The sequence below is a fragment of the Acomys russatus genome, chromosome 17, assembly GCF_903995435.1.
Source record: "Acomys russatus chromosome 17, mAcoRus1.1, whole genome shotgun sequence".
Classification (NCBI taxonomy): Eukaryota; Metazoa; Chordata; class Mammalia; order Rodentia; family Muridae; genus Acomys; species Acomys russatus.
Genome location: NC_067153.1, coordinates 43,820,145 through 43,843,517, shown reverse-complemented (window position 1 = coordinate 43,843,517; position 23,373 = coordinate 43,820,145). Strand labels below are relative to the sequence as shown.

Sequence of the window (23,373 nt, the reverse complement as noted above, 5' to 3'; positions counted from 1 at the left end):
GTGACGGATATGCACTGTAGTTACAGCAATTCTTGCATGAATTGCACATTTCAGAGCTTATCATCTGTGCCACAACTAAGAGGGAAGGTATCTCTTTGGGTGAGGTGACGCACGCCTGTAATACCAACACTCAGGAAGACAGAGGCAAGTGGATCTTGGTCTCCAGAGCCAGCTCCAGTCAAACAAGGCTACCTAATGAGGCTCTGAGTGTGTGTGTGTGTTGGGGGGGGCGCACAAGGGGGTAGTCATTTAGGGTCCTGGATTCTGGCATCAGTCCTGATAATCTCCACCTGTTCAGACCCTGGGCAAGTGCATTTTACTTTTTGAATCTCAGTTTTCTTATCCGTAAAGTGACCACCATCTCTGCCTTACGAAGCTCAGCAAGACTAAGTAAAATCATACAAACAAGGCCCTCAGGCACACTGTCAGGAAACTGAGATCCTAGTAACTCCTAGAAAATGACTGTGGGGAAAAAGACTGTTGCTACTTGGGCCTTGGGCCCAGACTGTAGTGCACTAAAAACTATTATGTTAAGCTCTATGAAACCTCTGGTATTCGTGTGTGACAGCCAACAAAACCAACAATGTCACACAACATATACCCAGATGATATCCTAAGCCTCTGCACATAACACCAAGGAGGTGGTCTGGTTGTTCCTTGAAGAAGAGCATCCAGGCACAGTGACATATTATCTTTAATCTCAGCACTCAGGAGGCAGAGGCAGGCAGACCTCTGAGAGCTTGAAACCAGCCTTGTCTACATAGTGAGTTAAAGGCTAGCCACGGCTACATAGTAAGGCCTATGGGGGGGGGGGGAGGGAGAAAGAAAGAAAAAGGAGAAGGAGGAGGAAGAAGAAAATATGGCAAAGCAAAAACATGGAGGAAAAGTAGTTGTTTAAAGTGGAGGAAATGACATCTGCTGTGGAGAGCAGAGGGGCTGGAAGCCAATTCTCAATCAGCAGTTCCCTTCTCAGCAGCCTCCTACTCACTTGTCACTGCGCAAACAATGACTGAGCACTGAGCCAGGCAGCCCAACAGTGTCGCAGAGAGCCAGACAAGAGAAGAAACAAGACGGAATCATGGGTATCAGAAGAGAGGCGTTCTGTATCACATCAGAAAGAGCCTTTGAGAGCTAAGTCTGAGCAAGGGTCAAAGTGAAGCTAGGGATTAAGGCCTGGACTTGACTCGGGGTCGGGTCGGGGTGGTATCCAGGTGCAGAGAGCAACCAGTGAGCTCAGAGCCTAGGGTGCAGTGATGGGAACAGACTGGGAGGATTCAACAGCAGGCACCAAGGACACCCACCCTGAGGGCAGGCCTTTGACCTTTATTCTCAGAGAGGGATTGAAATCAGGAAATTCTAAACAACCAGGAAGCAAAACCTGCTGGTTCTGGACAGGTACCTAGAAATCTTTGGAGACTGCGGGGCTAGGGCAGATGGCCCAGGGTACGAGATGATGTGGGCTTTGCCTGTATGCAAGCACTGAGAATCCGTCAGATTGTGAACACATTTTTACAGGCTGAGAGCTTTGTTTGCTATTTTGTGCATGTTGCATACATGGACATACTTCAGGCTGTCCTTAAGCCTCCCAGATGTGACACTGCTAAACTGGGTTTTTCAGCTTCTGGTTGCTATGGAAAAGTCCCTGAACGCACCAATCTGCGAATTGACAGAAGCAGCCCAAGAAGTAGTCATGGCTTGGTTACCTGGTCTGTGGCTGCCCTCCCTTTTTTTTTTTTTTAAAGAATTCAATGAAGCTTTACACAGTGGCAGTATCGTAGCCAATGAGGTTTATCCGAGGCGTGATTATTGCTAATTGAAAACTTTTCCCAATACCCCGCCGTGACGACTTGCAATATAGTTGGCATTGGCAATTTTTGACAGTCTCTACAGAGACTGAACAGAAAAAAGAAAAAGAAAAAAAAAAAAAAGAAAGAAAAGAAAAGAATTCAATGACTTTTCTTCTTTTAAGATTTATTTATTTATTATTATGTATACAGTGCTCTATCTGCATGTACACCTGCAGGCCAGAAGAGGACATCAGATTATATTATAGATGGTTGTGAGCCACCATGTGGTGGCTAGGAATTGAACTGAGGACCTTTGGAAGAGCAGGTGGTACTCTTAACCACTGAGCCATCTCTCCAGCCCTTTTTTTTTTTTTTTTTTTTTCCTTTTTCAAGATAGGGTTTCTCTGTGCAGCCTTGGCTTTCCTGGACTTGCTCTGTTGACCAGGCTGGCCTTGAACTCACAGCAATCGCCCTGCCTCTGCCTCCCTGAGTGCTGGGATTACAGGCATGGGCCACGATGGCTGGCTCCTCCTGTTGTCTTTTAAGAAGCAGAAACTTTAGAACACAGTAATTGATGCAGCCACTTCTGAGGTGGCCTGAAGAAACTGTAACAATCAAATGCACAATTCTGATGCTGTGTGTCCCTCCTGAGTTTACCAACCCCACAATTTCCTGTTAGACAAATGTTGCCGACTGTACGCAGGCACAGAGGTACTATTCACTTCCTGTGGTCTCCTGACATGGCCTGAAGGGACCTACACCCCTGACAAGGCAGCAGAGCTGCTGCCACACAGGTGGCTTTCTGTTGACACCTTCCAGGAAACACAAAGGCTGATCCACCACAGGCAATACCACTAATTTTTGGTGGCACCTGAGATCCTGAGGACCACTTTTTCTCTGTAAAGAGACGAGGCAGCCAGTTGTGGTGGCACACACCTTTAATCCCAGCACTTGGGAGGCAGACGCAGGTGGATCATGGTGAGTTCAAAGCCAGCCTGGTCTACAAAGAGAGTCCAGGACAGTCAAGGCTACACAGAGAAATCCTGTCTCAAAAAACCAAAAGATAAAACATAAAAATTAGAGAGAGAGAGAGAGAGAGAGAGAGAGAGAGAGAGAGAGAGAGAGAGAGGGAGAGAGAGAGAGAGAGAGGGAGGGAGATGGTGGCTCGCTCGGAGCTAGGAAAGTCTCAGAAAGGCTAAAGGAAGGAAGAAGTATGGCCACTATAGATGCTTCGAGCACCTACATCTGTAACTCCAGTTCCAGGAGATCGAATGTCTTTATCTGACCTCCCTGGGCACCAGATGTACATGCATACATGCAAAAACTCATACACATAAAATAATATAGAAAATGTTTAAATGAAAATAAATTTTAATAAAAGCTTTTATAAAATAATAAAAGTTCGCCGGGCGTGGTGGCGCACGTCTTTAATCCCAGCACTCGGGAGGCAGAGGCAGGCGGATCACTGTGAGTTCGAGGCCAGCCTGGTCTACAAAGTGAGTCCATGATGGCCAAGGCTACACAGAGAAACCCTGTCTCGAAAAACCAAAAAAAAAAAAAAATAATAATAATAATAATAAAAGTTCAGTACTGCCACTAGATAAAGGGTTTAACAGCACAGAGTTTAACCTTTCAGAGATGATTAGTTGTGTGCACGCCTGTAATCCTACTACTCAGGAGGCAGAGGCAGGCAGATCTCTCTGAGTTCAAGGCCAGCCTGGTATACAGAGTGAGTTCCAGCTACACCGAGAAACTCATCTCAAAAGACAAAAAAAAAAAAGAGAAAGAAAGAAAAGAGGGAGGGGGAGGGAGGGAGAAAAGATTAGGTCAGGCATAGGGCCTACACCTATAATACCAGCATTCAAGAAGCAGAGGCAGGAGGATTGCAAATTTAAGGTCCTGAGTCAAAACAAACAAAAGGTAATGATGCTGTGAAGACCACAGAGAGTAGGGATGTGGAGTTACTGGCCTTGCTTGTTTTTGTTGTTGTATGTTTTATAATCTGGCCTATGGTGGCCAGGCTGGTCTTGAACTTCTTTTGGGTTCAAGTGATTCTTCTCCTGCAGCTTCAAATGATGGACTATAGGAACAAGCTGGTATGCCTAGCTTGGTCTTGTTTTATGTTATTTTCTTTGGAGGTACGTGGGACTACAACTCCTTGAGGTTTCAGTCTTTTTCAGAATTTGGAAAATCTAAGTAGTATTCCTAATTGGAAAATCTGAAACTTTACTTATTTATTTACTTACTTAGTTATTTGAGATAGGGTTTCTCTACACAGCTCTTGCTGTCCTGGAATTTACTAAACAGAGTAGGCTGTCCTCGACCTCACAGAGATTTGCCTGTCTCTACCTACACTGGGATTAAAGGCATGTGCCACCTGGCTGGCCTGAAACTTTTTAAGCATTAGAAACACTTGAAAACTCTTAAGAGCTCTTGCTGCCCTTCCAGAGGATCCAGGTTCAATTCCCAGCACTAATGTGGTGGCTCACAACTGTCTCCAGTTCTAGGAAATCCAATGCCCTCTTCTGGCTTCTGAGGGCACTACTTCATGTATAGGTGCACAGATATATATTTAGTAAAACACCCATATACATAATAGAGTGAGATAAAATTTAAATATTCTAAAGATCTACCTTTTTATGTGTATGGCTGTTTGCCTGCATGAATGTATGTGCACCACACATGTCTCTGGTGCCCAAGGAGATCAGAAGGGGTCAGATTCTCTGGTAATGAAGTTTCAGATAGTTGTGAGCCATCATGTAGGGTGCTGGGAGTTCAATCTACAAGAGCAATAAGTGCTCTTAACTACCAAGGTATCTCTACAGCCCCAAATAATAATTAAAATTTAACGCTCAATGTGGTGGTGCACGCCTTTAATCCCAACCTTCAGGAGGCAGAAGCAGGTAGAGGTCCACAAGTTTGAGGCCAGCCTGGTCTACACAGTCAGGATTACATAGGAAAACCCTATTTCCAAATTAATTAATTAATGAATAAGGGTAATATTTTAGTCCATGTATTATAATTAAAAATAATTACAACTCACTAATTGCACTGGAATAAGAGAGGTGCCTGTTTCTAAGCCTTTCTTCCTCTGGTGACAAGGCTACTACTCGCTAGCCCAAATTTCCTTCTTTGGGAATTTAACGTTTATGCAAAACTAAGTGGAGAAAAAGTGGAAGGGAGGAGGGGATAAAGTGCAAATAGTTAGTCTGTAACTGTGAAAAGAACCCCTTTCACTCTCATTTGTACGTAACACTTTACCAACATAGCACAGCTTGAATTTGACATCTTAGCAACCTGGGAAAATATGAGCATCTTAAACTGCTAAATGGTACAGCCGTTACTTTTCAAGTTATTGTAGGAAGCCCTCCTCCCAACAGTCTAAGTAACCAATGGAAAATGAACTGCAATGCCTTGGAACTAGCGCTGGCAAGGCCCAGTTTCATTCTGTAAAGGCTGGACAAAATCCCCAGGTACTCCAGGTTTTACGTGGGGCTGCAGGTAACTCCCATCGTGCTGAAGTGAAATACTTTTTCAAACGCAAAAGGCATAAAAGCAGCCTTCAGGGGAAAAGATGCTTACCAAGAAGATGAGCAAAGTACAGCCATCTGTAAAATACACTCCTAGGGGAAAAGACGCCATTTCCAAACCTATTTTTCACTATGCTTCTATGTCTCCTGAGTTCAGTGCAAATGCCCCTGGGGCCATCTTATCTACCAGTAACACAGTAAGATGTAAACACAATTGAAAAACTGAAGTTATAGCTACTAGACAAATAAGTTCTCTGGCAAGCAAGACAACTGGCTACATAGCTATAAGACCTTGTCATAAAAATAAATACCCAGGAGATGGTAGTGCATGCTTTAATCCCAGCAGTCAGGAGGCAGAAGCCAGCATGCTCTACAGAGTGAATTCCAGAACAGTCAGGGCTACACAGAGAAAATCATGTCTAGGAGGAGTAAAATAATAAAGAAAAAAGAAAGCCATCCTTTGATTTCCACATGCTCTCACCCATCTACATACATAGAAAAATAAATATGTATATTTAAAAAAGAAATTAAGGTCTGAGATGTGGCTAAATGCTTGCCCAGGACTCACTCTCCAGCACACATAAACAAGATATGATAACATGCCTAGAATACAAGCAGATCTCTGGGAGTTCAAGGTCCACCTGAACTACACAGCAAGTTCCAGGCTAGTCATGAGACCCTGTCTCTAAATAAAGCAAAACAAAATGAAATTAACACATCTGTCTAACTTAGGAGAGAACTTGGATTTTATTTTTTGTTTGTTTGTTTGGTTTGGTTTTTTCGAGACAGGGTTTCTCTGTGTAGTCTTGGCTGTCTGAGACTCACTTTGTAGATCAGGCTGGCCTCAAACTCACAGTGATCCGCCTGCCTCTGTCTTCCGAGTGCTGGGGAGAACTTGGATTTTAAAGCTCCTTCTATGTTTAAAAAAAGACATTACTCAAACTCAAGACTGAGTCAACAACACTGTCGGTATTAAAGATTAACGTGCTGCCCCTTGAAGCAGGACAAATGACTTGATGATCTACATTTGTATCTTTGTACTTATTATAATTACAGCACAGTGAAAAATGGCTGTGATGATTAGTTTTGATTTTCAACTTGACACAATCTGGGTTCACCTGGGAAGGGAGTCTCAACAAGGAACAGTCAGATGACCTGTGGGCATCACTGTGAGAAATCTCACTTGGGTTCATTAAGGTGTCTCAATATATAAGGTGGAAATAAAAATCAAGGTCATCTGATGTCAACTTTGGGACCTCACACATGAACACCTGCACATGCATATACACATATGCATGTTACACAGAGATACCTACACACACAAAAAAAGAGGAAAAACTTAGAAAAATATTTCCCTGGGCCTTCTCTTCAAGTTCCTTAAAGGATATATTGATCAAAAGATCTCAAACTGCCAAGTGTGCTGATGTCACTTCTCTGGTGTGGATTCTACTGGGCCTGGGGAAGAAATCACTGAGACCCAGGAGTCGGAATTCCCATTGGCCAGTCTTTCAAATTCTAGTTCAGATGGGACCCCTAACTGACCCTTTCTGACTCTCATGTTCATCTACCTCCGAGTTCTCTTTAAAGAATCAATCACTGACAGACGCTCCTAACTTCATACTGTTTTGTACATGTCCTAAATCTAGTACCTGGCCCAGAGTCTGATGCAGGGCAGGTGTGGACTGCAGGAATATAGCCTAGTAGCTCCTACTGTGCAAAACACTCTTTTCAGCTCCTCCTGCTCCTCCTGCTCACAATGCATGTTTACCCGACTATTCCTTCTTCCATGCTCAAGCATTAGCTTCCTTCTCACTCCCTCTGCCTCAGTTTGATGGTGTTTGTCTGAGTTGTGGTTTTGACTGGTGTTATGAAACACTATGACCAAAAACAACTGGAAGAAAAAAGGCTTTATTTCGCTTACACCTCCAAGAAATGGCTCATCACTGAAGGAAATCAGGGCAAGAACTTGTAGGCAGGAGCTGATGCACAGGCCACGGAGGAGTGGTGCTTCCTGGCTTTCTCTTTATGGCTTGCTCAGCGTGTTTTCTTGTACAACCTAGGACACTAGATGACTGAACAGCCCTGCTACCTACCTCTCACTGGCTCTCAACAAGCACTGTAGCATCTGTCACAGTGTACTTCCCCAGACACGGGAACCTGTTTGCATCCTCTCAGAGCATGGTGCTAATAAAGCCTTAATATAAGATCCATCGCTATTAGCCTTCTATAACTGTTCTTCCTCCAAACACCCCAGTGACTCTAGATGAAAACATGATTACTCCATCATCTTTCATGACCCTTAGTGTGACATCGGAGCTAAACTCCCCCTATAGCTTCCTCTGTAACTTGCACCAGCAGAGGAGCAAAGCAACTTCCTTACTCATTTCCCCTCCAGCTCCTACAGGTTTGCGACTGGGGCTACTGTTCCTTCCTTAAGTCAATATTTCCTTTGTGACCAGGGATAGAATGTTCTTTTAGGCCAGAGAGGTGTGGCAGTATAACACAGAACACACACTGGGCTAACACAAACCAGGCAAAGAGGAACCTCCCCTGGAGCAGCATGCCAAGCACAGGCTGCCCCTTTCTGCTCAGCAGCCAAGAGAAATGCAGCCCTCCTATTAGAACCTGCTCAGGCTCACAACCAGCGTCTCTCTGAGGCATTCAAGTCCCTCCATGGACCACTCCTCTAATATTTATAGCTTGTCAGTACCCAGCTGAGAATGAAGGAAGCCAGAGCCCACTAAGCATGTACTCCACCACTAAGAGGGTGAGAATGAAACATGTGAGCGCACTTGGATTTGACGTTCAGGTAGCCCTAAAAAGCAGCTAGGAGTTTTTGAGGAAAATAAAGTTCCTTGATGACTGACTAGTGAAAAAGTCCACTGAGCAATCTTAATTTTAACTTAAAGTAACATAGGGGGTCTGGTAATGTATGGTCCCGAGTACCACACAGAAACCATCTATGGTGGTGTAAGCTGGTAACCCTAGTACTGTAGCGGTGGGGCCAGAAGGATCATAAAGGTCATCTTTGGCTGCATTCTAGGTCAGCCTGGGATAGACATATATAAGACCCTTTCTAAAACAAACAAACAGATGAAACTAAACAAAAATATGAACTGGAGCTGGAGGAGTAACTCTGTCATTAGTGTGCGCCAAACGAGGACCTGAAGTTGGACCCCCAGCAACCAAAGTCAGACACGGCAGTGCTCAACCTCATTATTATTTTCCAGGCCTGCCTTCCATGATATCTTAAGTTTTTGACAGATCTGTATGCATAAGGTTATTATGTAATTCAAATGCTGATTTCTGCATCCCCCGTATCTGGTTGCAAGCCTTGTTCTAAGAATCTCCTGTCTTGGGGACTGGAGAGATGGCTCAGAGGTTAAGAACACCATCTGCCTTTCCAACAAAGGTCAGGAGTTCAATTCCCAGCAACCACATGGTGCTCACAACCAGCTATAAAAAATAGATCTGGTGCCCTCTTGTGGTGGGCAGGTGTACATGCGGAAAGAATACTGTATAAATAATAAATAAATCTTTAAAAAAAAAAAAAAAGAATCTCCTGTCTTAATGTTGTACAAACTCTACTCCCCAGCTGCCCCTGATATGTTAATAAAGTAGCTTACAGCCAATCACTGAGCAGGGCAGAGAATAGGGCTGGACTTCCTGACAGCCAGGGGAGGAGGAGTTAGAAGAGGAAGTAAGGGATTCAGCCACAGGCAGAGGTGCAGGAGAGATGAAAAAGATTCTGCTGGAGCAAAGAAAGAACTAAAAAGCAAGTAACTTGGGGATTTGGGCAAAGTTGGAGTCAGGATAACATAGAACAGACTTAAAGTGCTGGACACTGAGGAGGCAGAGGCAGGCAGATCACTGTGAGTTCAAGGCCAGCCTGATGTACAAAGCAAGTCCTGGACAACCAAGACTATACAGAGAAACCCTATCTCAAAAAACTAAAAATTATAAATAAATAAATAAATAAAAAGAACAGACTTAAACTGCTCAAGATTGTGCTGTAAAGTTTCAATTATTTGTGTGATAGCTGGGTTAAGAGAGAAACTAAGAGAAACAAACACTGTTATATAGGTAAGCCAGTAGAACATTTTCTTAGTAACTTATGGGGAGGACCCAGCCCATTGTGGGTGGTGTTACTCCTGGGCTGGTGGTCCAGGGTTCTATAAGAATGCAGGCTGAGCAAACCAGGAGGAACAAGCCAGTAAGCAGTACCCTTCCATGGCCTCTGCATCAGCTCCTGTCTCCAAGTTCCTGCCCTGTTTGAGTTTCTGACCTGGCTTTCTTCAATGCTGTACTATGACGTGGAAGTATAAGAGAAATAAGCCCTTTCCTTCCCAAGTTGCCTTGGTCACAGTGGTTCATCACAGCAATAACCACCCTAACTAAGACAGTAGTTAAGAGCATTTGGTGTTCTTGCAGAGGGCCCAGGTTTGATTCTCAGTACCCACATGGTGACTTATAACCAGTGTAACGCCATCTCCAAGGGATCCCATGCCCTCTTCTGACCTCCAGGGGCTGTTGCATGCACAGGATACAAATAAACTCTGCACAGGCACACATACATGTAAATATAAATACATCTTTAAACCTGCTGTGTAGTCTTTTCACTTATTTTCTCTGTTCTCTCTTTCAGCTTCCCACTTAGGAAAATAGATTTCCATGTTAACTCTTCCTTCTGCCCACAGCAGCCTTTCAGTCCAGTCCTTTGTGGTATCTTACTCTGAGCACCTTCTGTCTATTCTCTCTACTACTTTTTTTCTTTTTGGTTTTTTGAGACAGCCTGGCCTGGAACTCATAGAGATCCACCTGCCTCTGCCTCCACAAGTGCTGGGATTACAGATGTATGCCACTGTACTCCACTACTTTTAAGTCGATGCACAGACTCAGATTCCCTGAATCCTTAAATCAGAACAAACCATCCAAAGTGACTGTCACACAAGCCTCTTATTCTTCAACTTTTCTTTTTTGAAATAGGGTTTCTCTGTGTAGTCTTTCCTATCCTGGAACTTGCTCTGTAGACCAGGCTGGCCTCAAACCTACAGAGATCCACTTAGCGGGATTAAAGGTGAGCACCACCATTCAGGTGGTCAACATTTTCTTTATGTGTTCTCTTGACAAATCACTTGCCAATCAACTCACTCCTTTAAACTTTGTAGCTTAGCGTGTCTTAACACCTAGACTCTAGGGTCTCATTGCTTTCCTAGTTATTTCATGGATGGAATCTTCTTCCTGTGGCCTCACTCCTTACCCTGTAGCACTGGACTCACCTAACCTACCCCAGGTTCTTAGAATTCTTTTCCTACAACTCTGAGGTGTTGATGACATGAGGTTTCTCCCCCCCCCCCTTCTCCTTCATCTCTATTTAGCTGTTTCTTTATTGGCTCTTCTATTGCCTCATTTCCTTGCTCAGTTGTGCTTTTTTTTTTTTTTCTATTTTCTTTTTAAAAGACCAGGCTGGCCTTGAACTCACAAAGATCCACCTGCCTCTGCCTCCAGAGTGCTGGGATTAAAGGCGTGTGCCACTATGCCTGGTCTACCGTGTTCCTTTTTTTTTTTTTTTTTTTTTTAAATCCATTATTTGGAATCCCATTCTCCTTCCAAAGAGGGACTTACAGGGGCTGGAGAGATGGGTCAGCAGTTAAGAGCACTGGCTGCTCTTGCAGACAACCCAGTTAATTCCCACCATCCACACAACAGCTCAAAACCATCCATAACTCCAGTTCCAAGGATCTGATGCCCTTTTCTGTCCTCTAGGAGCACCAGGCACACACCCAGTGCACACTTCTACATATAAAATAAAAATAAATAAATAAAAACAAAGCACAATTTAGGGTCAGTGAGATAGCTTAATAGATAAGGGCACTTGCTGGCCACCTTGATGGCCTTGAGTTTCTTAGGACTTACTTGGTGGAAAGAAAAAACTGACTTCTGCAAGTTGTCCTCTAACCTCTACATTTTTGCATGTAAACACACAAACATAATAAGCGAATATTTTTTGTTTTCTTTTGTTTTTAAAGCTGAGCATGGTAACACACATCTTTTTTGCTCTGTTTCTATTTCTTGAGTCAGGGTCTCTCTATGTAGCCCTGGCTGTCCTGGAACTCATGTAGGCTAGGAAGACTTCAAACTCAGAGATAGCCATCAGTCTCTGCCTCCTGAGCACTGGGATGCCACCACAGTCATCAGAAGCAAACACCACTACTAAATCCCAGCATTTAGGAGGCAGAGGCAGGAGATTAGCCAGGACTACATAGTGAGACTCTGCCTCAAAAAAGGACACCACACACACACACACACACAAAACCCACCAACAACAATAACAACAAAAGGCAAGATTTAGCTATCACTGTCCTACTAAGCTACAAATCCTCTCAACCATGAGTCACACTGCTATTTCCAACTTTCCTTTGGATAGCTCACAACAGTATTTTTATCCCATTCCCAGATGATTCTTTTTTATTATCCTACTTTCATCTAAGATATTTAGATTTTAAGGTTTAAGATAATTTCCGGGCCTTATGTTTCTTTTACTCCCACACTGAATTATCTGTAAAGTCTACTAATTTTGCCTCTAGAACACTTCTAGCATCCTGTTAGTGCTCACTACTGCCACTGTTCTGGTCCACTGTGAATATCTCCTAACAGGTTCTTGTGCCTCCAGACTGTCTTCTACTCAAAGAAGCAACAGACTAGTCTGGCTAGCAGCACAGTCCTGCAATCCCAGTTACTCGAGAGGCTGAGGTAGGAGGATGACACTTTCAAGGCCTGCCTGGGCTATAAAGTTCAAGGGCACTTTGTCCTACTTAATAGTCTGAAAATAAAAGTTAAAAAAAAAAAAAAAAGCTGGAGACAGAGCTCAGTGGAAGAGAGAGCACATGCCCAGCAAGCATGAGACCCCAAGTTCTATCCCCCAGTATGGAGAACAAGGGAAAGAAGGCACCAGGAACAGACTAACACCCAGGAAGCACAGCTGATTACTTTTGCTCCTGACCCACTTCAGCCAGAGGTCAATTTCAGGGTGTTCAATCCCTTCTCTGCTTTATTTTTATTTATATGTATATGTTTGTGTGTATGTCAGTGTATAGCATGTGTATATAGGTACCCAAGAACACAGAAGAGGGTGTCAGAGTCCCTGGAGCTGGAGTTAGCAGGCAAGTGCTGGGAAACAAACTCAGATCCTCTGTAAGCACAAAAAGAGCTCTTAACCGCTGAGCCATCTCTCTACACCCACAGCCTTATTTTTTGAGACAAGGCCTGTCACTGAAGCTTACCTTTTGGCTAAACTGGCTGGCATCAAGCCCCAGGATCTGCCTGTCTCTGCTCCCCAAATGCTGGAGTTACAGATGTGTACCACCAGAGTGCTGGAGACCCCAACCCCTGGTCCTCACACTTTACCCATTGGGGAGCTTGGGATGATGGTTCAGTGGGTAAAGTGTGAGGACCAGGGGTTGGGGTCTCCAGCACTCTGGTGGTACACATCTGTAACTCCAGCAAGCTCCCCAATTCCTTCCCCACACACATTTTACTAATTTTGTGCACAAACAACATGGAAGTCAGACTTGTAGAAATTGTTTCTCTCTTCTATCCCAGGGACTGAACTCAGGCCTTCAGGCTTGGAGGCAAGCAACTTTACCCACTGAGCCATTCATCTACCCCATGATCCTACTTTGCATCAGTTTTTAAATTTTTTAAACTAATTAATTAATTTTACGTATATGAGGGCTTTGCCTGTATATATGTCTGTATACTATGTGTGTGCCTGGTACCCAGAGATCTGAAGAGAGTGTCACAGCCCCTGTAGTGCTGTAAATCCTGGTCCTCTACAAGAGTCTCTTAAGCAATGAGATATCTCTCCAGCCCTGCCTGCATCAGTTCTGACCATGTGCATCATTATGGCAAAAATTTTTATTGCTACTGTGATGGGGGGGGGGGCGTGTCTTGCAACATACCACATGCTCCGCAACTCTGTAGCATCAGTTCTCTCCTTACACCTTTACATTGAACCAAACTCAGCTCGTCAGGTTTGCACCTGCTGAGGCACCTTACTGGCCCTGGATGGCCTGACTACAGATGAGGAGAAGGAAGAGAAAGTAAAAGAAGAGAAGGGATGAAAGTAGCACTGGACTTTAACCTTATTCTCAAGTCACACAAGTTTAGGATATTTACTGAGGGAACTCAAACATAAGAAGTAGGAAATGACCTGCTGTTTCTTGCCTTTAGAACGTTAGCTGGAAGGCTAACTATGTGTCTGGAAAATGTACTTAGGCTGGGAATACCCATATTATGTTGTTAAGGAAAAAAATAATCTTTTTTTTTTTTAGACCTAATTGCAAATAATGCTCTTTCATTCTTTCTTTCCTTTTTATTTATTTATTTTTTGGTTTTTTGAGACAGGGTTTCTTTGTGTAGCCTTGGCTGTCCTGGACTCACTTTGTAGCCCAAGTTGACCTTGAACTCACAGCGATCCGCCTGCCTCTGCCTCCTGAGTGCTGGGATTAAAGGACTGTACCACCACACCTGGCTCAAATCATGCCTTTTCTAAGACTTCTTTTTATTATTGAGACTGAGTCTCCCCTATGTTGCCCAGGCTAGCCTGGAAATTTCTGGGTTCAAGCAATTTTCCTGCCTCAATCTCTGTGGTAGCTTGGAATACAAACATGGCCCATCTTCTGTTTAAAGAATGAGGCTTTTGGGGCTGGAGAGATGGCTCAGAGGTTAAGAGCACCGACTGCTCTTCCAGAGGTCCTGAGTTCAATTCCCAGAAACCAGAAAGAGAAAAGAAGAAAAAGGAGGAGGAGAAGGAGAAGAAAAAGAAGAGGAAGAAGAAAGAGAGCTAGAAAGGCTGGGCAGTGATGGTGCATGCCTTTAATCCCAGCACTCAGGAGGCAGAGGTAGGGGGATCTCTGAGTTTGAGGCCAGTCTGGTATACAGAGCAAGTTCCAGGACACCCAGGGCTATACAGAGAAACCCTGTCATGGGGGTGGGGGAAGGGAGTGGGGTAGGAACATGAATATAATCAGAGAAAAGACACAGTGTTAGAAGAAGACAAGGATAACACTTAACTGTGCCCACTGAAGAGAGGTGAATAGTGATCATAAAGGCAATGAGCCTACATTTAAAAAAGAGGAGTGATTTAATGTAATACTCAAAAAGCAGTGCTGTCAAAACAGCTGATAATCTGCACAGAAACCTTAGCCTCATGATTCGGTCATATGCTGCTGCTACTAGCACTCACCTCTACCATGCTGAGCACAACAATCCCATAAGCTCTTAGCCTCCAAGCTACCACTCACCTAGTGCTCATCTACAGAGAGAGGGAAGGTGGGGAGCAAGACAAAGGCCCTACTTCTCAAGAGCTCACGCTCAAAGCCAGTATCACAATGGCCACTGTGACTCGGTTCTTTGTCAGACTCCAAAGCCTGCACGGCATCTTTCAACCCTATCCCTTCTCTCTGGTTGGAGGAGGGTTCTCCCTGAAGTACAGAGCCATCCATGCAGGCTAATATGGCTTCTAGAGCAAGGTAAGCTTTCTCTCTGTAAGTGGTCCAGCATCTTTCCCCAATTCCCAAGACTAAAGATGACGATGTAAGCATTTAACACTCTATACTGACAATTTCCAAATTCTCTCCCTAAAGTCTCAGGACAAAACTTACAGAAGGTGGGATACACAGTATATGTTCAGTGCATGGCTGCAGTTCATGAAGGTGGAAGCCAAATTGTAATGCACTGAGGAGTAAATAAAAGGGAGCTAGTATCTGCTCCCCCATTTTGAGACAAATGTTATGTATCGCTGGCTGTCCTTGAACTATCTACTTAGCTGAGGTTGACTCTGAACTCCTGATCCCCCTGCCTCCACTGAGAATAAAGGCAAGGACCACCATATCCAGTTACATGGTGCTAAAGATCAAGCCCAGGGCTTCATACATGTTAGACAACCAACCTACAAACTGAGCTACATCCCCAGGCCCAGAATCTGCCTTTTAAGGACAAATATAGAAAGAAAATGGGCCAAGTGTGGTGGCGCACACCTTCAATCTCAGCACTGAGGAGGCAGAGGCAGGCAGATGTCTGTGAGTTCCAGGCCACCCTGGTCTGCAGAGTGAGTTTCAGGACAGCCAGAGCTACATAAAAGAAAGACCTTGTCTCCAAAAAAGGAAAATGGGAAGACTGACTGGGAGTATAACTCAGTAAAACAGCTTGCCTGGCATACAAGAGTCCCTCGGTTTTACCCCGAGCACCGCATTAAAAAGGAGATGAGAACAAGAATGAGGAAAGACGGAAACATACTTGCTTCTGTTGTTCTGCAGTGACGGTACTGAGCACAGGGCCTCGCACATCCTAGGCCAGCGCTCTATTACTAAGCCACCTCCCAATACTTTGAATCTGCTTGTTGATAAGGCGACACTAAGCACTGTCGAAAGAGCAAGAGTGCTGGCTATTGTGGTACATGTTCGTATCCCAGCACTTGCAAAGGAGACGCAGGAAGAGCTTGGGTTCTGGGGGACGGGGAGAAAATTGGGGTCTTAGAGCTAGACAGAGATGACTAGAAGTTGTCTTGTAACAGTGTTTGTAAGAAAAATCACTTGGCCTCCAAATCTTATTTATATTTACACATGTAAAGCACAATAAACCTACACTTGACTGTGACAACTACAGTGTTTACTAGGCAAAGGGGAATCAAATACTGTATTTCTCCAAGTAGAAGCCACACTCCTGTGTTCTAGCTTCTCCCACCTAGCTGTCCTGTCCGGATTTCCTGTCACAGTTTGTGTTATATGCAGTGACGAACAGGATCTTTAGTTCTCCTGTGTACCACCCTTTGTGTTAGTCCCACTTCCTTATGACAGTCTGAGCTCATGAACGGCTGCTGTGGAAAACTACTGCTGTCACCAGCTGAGCAACAGGCAGAGTCTGGAGAACAGGCTGACGAAGCTGATGTCAAATCACCAAATCTACAAAGTTTTGGGCTTCTGCCAAAATCTTCAACTGAGAAGAGATAAAGTGAAAACGCAGAGAACTTTTTTTTTTTTTATGTGACTAAGCCAATAAGATGTTCCTGCAGCCACTCCAGGCACAGAAGGACAGCAGTGTAACAACAGAGATGGTCTCCTGTGTCACCTTCTCACAACTCCCCTCACTTCTATGACATGCTGCCCCGGTTTATTTTTCTGTCAATGTGACAAATTCCCAAATTCACAAGGAAAGAGGGTGAGTGGTTTGTTTGTTTGTTTGTTTGTTTGTTTTTCCCTTAGTTTTTTGGGACAGGGTTTCTCTTTGTGTAGCCTTGGCTGTCCTGGACTTACTCTGTAGACTAAGCTGGCTTCAAACTCACATCGATTCGCCTGCCTCTGCCTCCTGAGTGCTGGGATTAAAGGCGTGTGCCACCACCCCCCACCCCCGGTGGATGAGCGTATTTTTATATAGAGGCAACTACTTGTTCACAACCTTCTTTCTTCTTGCTAGGAACTAAAGGTCTGGCCGTTTAAACCCGCACTCTAACCAAGCCACATCCAGACCTCCCCACAGCCCTATTAAATTAATGTTGTCCATGAGTCATAGCCATGAACCAGAACACCTCCCCTCTCCCATAGACCATACACATCTGTGATTAAAGGAGGACAGAAAGTTGGGTGTGGTGATACGTGCTTGCAATACAGCTGAGGAACAGAGGCAGGAAGATCACTGAAGGCCAGCCTTCAGACTAGCTAGGGACAAACAGCAGCAGCAGCAGCAGCAGCAGCAATCAGGGGCTGGAGCCAGTGCTCTATGGTTACGAATGAATGCTGCTCTAGCAGCGAACACAAACTTGGTTCCCAGAACCCGTAACAGTCTCACAGCCGCCTGTAACTCTAGGTCCAGGGCATCGAAAGCCATCTTCTGGCCTTTGCAGTATCTTCATGCATTTGTGAACATGACGTAACACTAACACATACACACACACACACACACACACACACACACACACACACACACACACACCATACAGCTAAAAATAAATAAATCTTAGCCAGGTGCAATGGTGCACACCTGTAATCCCAGCACTCAGGGAAGCAGAGGCAGGTGGATCTCCTTGAGTTCTCTCTGAGGCCAGCCTGGTCTACAAAGTGAGTCCAGGACAGCCAAGGCTACATAGAGAAACCCTGTCTCGAAAAACCAAATTAGATTGATAGATCTTAAAAGTTTAAAACCAATCAACCAATCAAAAAGCCAAGATGAGATGATAAAAAAGCTACATTTAGGATTTAGAGACAGCTCTGTAGTAGAGGGAGGCCCTGGGTTCCATCTGTGGTTATCAAAAACAACACACACAAAGCAACACATTAACCTTTACTTAGAATCAACAGCATACTGGTAATGGGGAACAGAGTGAGTGTGCAAAACACAGATAACTAATGCTTATAGTTACACGAGAACTGGACACTAACAAAGGAACGAGGAGGAAAGGACCTGGAAAATGTGTGTACCTTAAAGCTTAGTCACCAGCACAGTTAGAAAAGCTACAAACAAAAAAAGGATGAAAATTGAAAATCAGTCCAATTAAAATTTTGAATTTGGGTGCTTGAGAGTGCACACCTTTAATCCCAGCACTAGGAAAGCAGAGGCAGGCAGATCTCTGAGTCTGAAGCCAGCCTGAGCTACATAGGAAGAGCCTTTCTCAAAAACAAACTTAGATTAACCACAAAAGCTTTCTTTTAAGGGATATATATATCCCGTGTGTGTGTGTGTGTGTGTGTGTGTGTGTGTGTGTGTGTATACATATATATGTATACACACAAACATTTTTTTTCTGGGTCATCTCTAAATATCTCACCAAAAGCAACAACAAAAAAACTAAAACAAAACCACCGTGACCATTCACAAATTTCATATGCAGCAAGGGACTGGAAGACTTGACACACAATCTGTCAGTGAAAAAGAAACTTTAAAGACTCTGTAATTCCCATTCCTGCCATATTAAAGCAGTCTGGATCCACATCCAAATCTCGTTTTTTTTCCAGAACTCAAACCGGAAGTGCACAAGACGATCGATCCTGCCTATCCGTCCGCCTCAGTTTCCCCGAAGGAAACAGACGGCAGCGCGCTCAGACTCGGCCTAGATGCTGAACCTGAGTCTTAAATGAAAACACCCAAGTTGGCTCTGAGGAAGAGGTGCCACCTGCCGAGACGCCGCAGCAGTCCGACTTGGCCGGCGGCAGGAGTCCCTGCGTCTGGCGCAGTTTCTCCGAGTCCCCAGGAGCCGCGGGAGGGGGGTGGGTCTGTCACGCGCGTCCCGGGTCGCCGTGGAAGCAGCGGCGCCGCAGCAGCCCGCCGCCCCCGGCTGAGGCGTCGCCTTCCCCGCCGCCTTCCCCTCAGCCCGCGCCCCGCGGCCTCCACCCAAGAGGCAGGTGAGAGTCCGCCTCGCCAGGAGACTCGCACCCCACTCACCTGTCTCTCGGCCACCTCAACACCTCAGCAGGTCGGGCTCGCCGCTGGCTGCCAGTCAGCGCGCAGCGGCCCCTCTGCGCACGCGCGGGGCCGGAGAGCTGGCGGCCGCGGGGCATGCTGGGGGCTGTAGTTCCTCGGAGGTACTGGCCCACTTTACGTTGCAGGCCTCCTTTTTGAGGTCCTCAGGCACTTAGTCCGTGCTATAAGCAGCCCCGGGTTATTTTGGAGCAGTCAGGATGGGGTCGATGCACAAGGCCAGAGACTGGCCTCCTCTTTCAGGCTCACAGAACTGGCCTCCAAGCCAGGTTAATCTAGTTTTCCATCGGTCACAGGCCCTGAGGAAGGCAGTAATTGGTTGAGGTCATGACAAAGAAGGATGCAATGTGTCGAACCCGACCGAGGGCATCCTTTCGAGTCACTCTTAACATTTTGCGAGTCCATGGGAACCCGAACTTAAAGTTTCTGTGAGAACTCAATGTCTGTGGGAAACATTTAAACACAGTACCAAAGAACAGTTCAGAAAGATGACAGCTGATACGGTCCCTGCTGGCAAGGAATCTATCTTCAAACTGCCCTTGCCTCGCTCCAGAAAGGCTATCAAAAGCCTCCACAGCCTTAAAGGGAACATATCACCCAAATCTGAAAAGGCACTAACTGCGTCTAAGAGCGACTGTCTAACCTCACACCTGTTTGTACTGCTGGTCTGCAGTTGTGCCCAGGTGAAAGAAAGCAAAGGCTACAAAACACAAGGCGGCTCGGTCGCCACCTGGCTGTACAATGTGCGTCTTACAAAGCGCGTCAGCGGGCTTTCCACCTCACCCAAGCACGGGAGCGGGCTGAGTGCAGAGTGAATGTTACCAATCTCATTTTTTTTTCAAGAATTCCTCCACCACGGGACATAAATATCTATTCAATCCTTATAAGGTCCCAATGACTAATTGAAGTATGCGATCCAATCGAAGTTCAGCCTGGAGAGTCCATGAGTCGCTTAGGCTTACTCACAGTGATGGATTGCAGAGAGGACCGTGGGTGACCACAAAGCAGCTACACTGCCGGCTTCACCCAAAACGGAGATGACTTCCCCACAGCCGAGTCGACAGAGACCCTCTCAATTTCCCTAACCCCGCATAATCTAACACAGCCCAAGATCCCGAGGTCGTGTGCAATCAGGGCAGAATCGCCTCCAAGTGGCTGTGAGGAGCAGCTGTAATCTCAGGTCAGGGGAATGGTCGCCCTCTTCAGCCCCTCCTTCTGTGAGGGAATGCCAACAGTCCCTGACACCCTACTATGGTGGCTGCCGGGAAAGAGGGGCAGCTGATTTCATGGTGGTGGAAACTGTTTCTCAGAAGGCTGGTGTACAACGCCATTTTAGAGACTAAGTAATGTGAGCTATTATGTGGCAAATTGGGTTCCGAATTCATTATCTAAGACGGTCATTTGTCTTTTCAGCTGCAGAGTCCGTCCTAGTTGTGTACAGTTAGTCCCCAACACACACATTAAAAGTTGAAAGATGTATCTGTTTTATTTTATGTGTGTTGTTAGTGTTTAGCCTGCGGGTAGGTGTACCATGTGTATGCCTAGTGCTAGGAGAGGTCAGAGAAAGGCACCAGACCCCTTCGAGCTGAAGTTACAGATGGTTCCGAGTCACCTCTGCAAGGGCAACACGTGCTCCTGAACACTGAGCCATCCCTACAGCCCCTCAGTTTTTGTGTTTTAGACATGGTCTCTCCAGGTAGCATTGGCTGACCTGGCGTTCACTGTGTAGACCAGGGTGACCTCAGACTCGCATAGATCTGCGTGCCTCTACCTTCCAAGTGCTGACGTTAAAGGACTGTGCCACCATGGCTGGCTAATGAAACATTTATTATTTCAAAATGCTACATAAGAACTCTACAAATATGTTTAGTCTACATTAGTCAGAAGCAGAAAGGAGGGGAGGAAAAAGACCAAAAAAAAAAAAAAAAAAAGCAGAACACGGTTTTAGCGCTCGTAGGACGTCCAGTGCCCAGGGCAAGGCTGCTCTCAACTCTAGCAATGCCAAGAGCACAAAGATGGGACTCAGAGTATTGACATAATTCAGCCAAAGTACACATGTGAGAGAAAAACATGTGTTATTGTTATTTTTATAAAACAGTGTTTGCTTCTCTGCGTTTTTCTCTTAACCTGGCTACCACACAAATAGCTGAGACTCTTTTATTTTTGTTTAATAATAAGCTTCACAGCACAAGAACTGAGCAGATATTGTTTGACCCTCTAAATGACTCTGGCTTCCTCCCAGAGTGCATCCCAGAGATACTTCCACTTTGTAGCTTTCTTGCTCCAGCTCCTTCCTGATGTCTCTTGGACCTCTGCCCTTGGCTGAATCCCCTGGCCAAATGCCCTACTTCCTCTTCTAACTCCTCCTCTCCTACCTGGCAGGACATCCAGCCCTAGTCTCCCCTGCTCAGGGGCTGGCTGTAAGATGCTTTATTGGCATACATAGGGACAATTAGGGAGCAGAGTTTATACAGCATTGAGAGAGGAGATTCTGAGAACAAGGCTTGCAACCAGATATGGGGGATACAAAAATCAGCATTTGAATTACACAATAACCTTACGCCTACAGACTGGCACCTGCCTCATGATGCAGAATAAACAGATGAAGCTTCATCAGCTAAAACCAGAGTGGCATAGAGAGTTCTTTGAATCAAAATGTTGTGGCATTTCAACAGCCAGAGAAATGGGGCATGGTGGTTGAAACCTTTAGTCCCAGCACTTGGCAGGTGAGGTAGGCAGATCTCTGAGTTTGAGACCAGCCTGATCTACAGAGCACGTTCCAGGACAGCAAGTGCTACACACAGATAAACCCTGTCTCAAAACAACAACAAAGTAAATACTTGTTTCTCCTGAGCTATCACAAAAGAAACAAAGCCATTTGTTTGTTTTGAGATAGAACTTCGGTATGCATCCGGCCCAGGATGTTTTTGAACTTGCTGTCCTCCTGCCTCAGCACTCCCAAGTGCTGGGATTACAAGCCAAACTAGAAAGGTGTGTGTGTGTGTGTGTGTGTGTGTGTGTGTGTGTGTGTGTGTGTGTGTTTGGCCAGGTTTCAAGTAACCCAAGCTGGCCTCAAACTCTATGTAGCCAAGGATAACATTCAACTTCTGATCCTCCTGCCCCATCTTCTGCATGCAAAGAAGATTCATAGGTGTGTGTCACCATGGTTTTTGAAATGAACAACAAAAGAGTCTGTTATTCTCTTTTTATCCTTGGGGAAAAGTTAGTAACTTATTTACCTAATGAACTATGGGTTAAATCCTTACCTAAACCTTGTCTGGATTTTGTATTGCATTTCCGATGTATTTACCTATACTCTTTTTGTTTTTGTTGTTGTTGTTTTTATACAAAACAACCAACATGTTGGTTTAATATACATTGTTAAGGGTTCAAGCAGACTTAATGTAAAAAACAAGTAAAACAAAAATATCACCACAGCTTAGAAATAAGGAAAGGACAGACCATCTAAGAACAAAGATGAAGCATGGCATGGTGGTGGTGCACACCTTTAATCCCAGCACTCGGGAGGCAGAGGCAGGTGGATCGCTGTGAGTTCGAAGTCAGCCTGGTCTCGAAAAACAAACAAACAAACAGAACAAAGATGACCACACAAAGGAGAACAGCACAGCCTGCATCAGGGCCCTTGACTGGAGACCTGCTTTGAATACGTTTCTTGCAGGTACTTCTTTTTTGTTTTTGTTTTTTGTTTTTTGGTTTTTTGAGACAGGGTTTCTCTGTGTAGCCTTGGCTGTCCTAGTCTCGCTTTGTAGACCAGGCTGGCCTCGAACTCACCGAGATCCTCCTGCCTCTGCCTCCCGAGTGCTGGGATTAAAGGCTTGCGCTACCACGACTGGCACAGGACCTTCTTAAATGCTGTGGGGGTTTTCCCAGAACTCGGCAGCATGTGTGTCCAAAGGGCTACCGATGTTAGGTTCTCCTAGCAGGCTCTGGATAAAGAGCAAGATGGTCCTGACATCATAAAGCGTGGACCACTTATCCTTGAGAATGTCCAGATGCTGCCCTGGGTGTCCACATTGGGGTGGTAGCAGGGTGTGAGGAACTTCACTGTGGGTGCATTGGAAGGATAGCCGCTGGGGAACTCTAGGGAGAGTTTATACCTCAGGTCTTCACATACCGTGCCTGCTGCTCCGTGAATGGTTCCTATCCATTTGAACAGGTTGTCTGATTCAAGTAAGGCGGAAATTCCTTTGCCACCGGACGTCATGAGGGTCATGAGCGCCTGCTGTAGCCTTTTGCGTGCAGGGCTCTGGGTGACGCCCACGCTGAGCACGGCTCCCTTGCTAAAGGTGATGCTGGCAGCAGCTGGGTAGCGGTTTTGAGAGGCCATCCCAGGAGCGCTGGCACTGAGACAGGAGTCCGGAGACTAAAGGGCAGCTGCCTTACCTATAATCTTATAAGCAGCACTATTCTAATTAGTGCTGAAAGACAGCTGTCTTATTAAAAATTCAAACCGTGGGAGAGGTATTACAGTCAGGAGTTCAAAAGACCATTTCCCAGTGCCCTCAAGCCAAGGCAGTGAGAGCTGAGAACAGCCAAAGCTGGGAACCCAGTGTCAGCCTTTA

The 23,373-nt window shown here is 45.3% G+C and overlaps 2 protein-coding genes and 1 non-coding gene across 3 annotated transcripts in view; 1 reads left to right on the top strand and 2 right to left on the bottom strand.

Moving 5' to 3' along the window:
* Positions 1 to 18,850, bottom strand: part of Sgsm3 (small G protein signaling modulator 3) — a 31,834-nt gene extending 12,984 nt beyond the window's left edge. The window contains exon 1 of the mRNA XM_051160033.1: positions 18,755 to 18,850. The gene's annotated coding sequence lies outside the window, so the exon portion shown is untranslated. The remainder of the gene's footprint in view (positions 1 to 18,754) is intronic.
* Positions 1,753 to 1,893, top strand: LOC127201909 (U4 spliceosomal RNA). The gene has a single exon (XR_007832245.1). It is a non-coding gene; the product is annotated as a U4 spliceosomal RNA (small nuclear RNA).
* A 3,806-nt stretch (positions 18,851 to 22,656) lies between the features above and the next one.
* LOC127201053 (ubiquitin-conjugating enzyme E2 C-like) lies at positions 22,657 to 23,138 on the bottom strand. Its single transcript, XM_051159402.1, has 2 exons — positions 22,857 to 23,138; positions 22,657 to 22,788 (listed from the first exon to the last, which is right to left on the bottom strand). The coding sequence occupies exons 1-2, from the start codon at positions 23,136 to 23,138 to the stop codon at positions 22,657 to 22,659; spliced, it is 414 nt and encodes a 137-aa protein (XP_051015359.1).
* Positions 23,139 to 23,373: the final 235 nt, after the last annotated feature.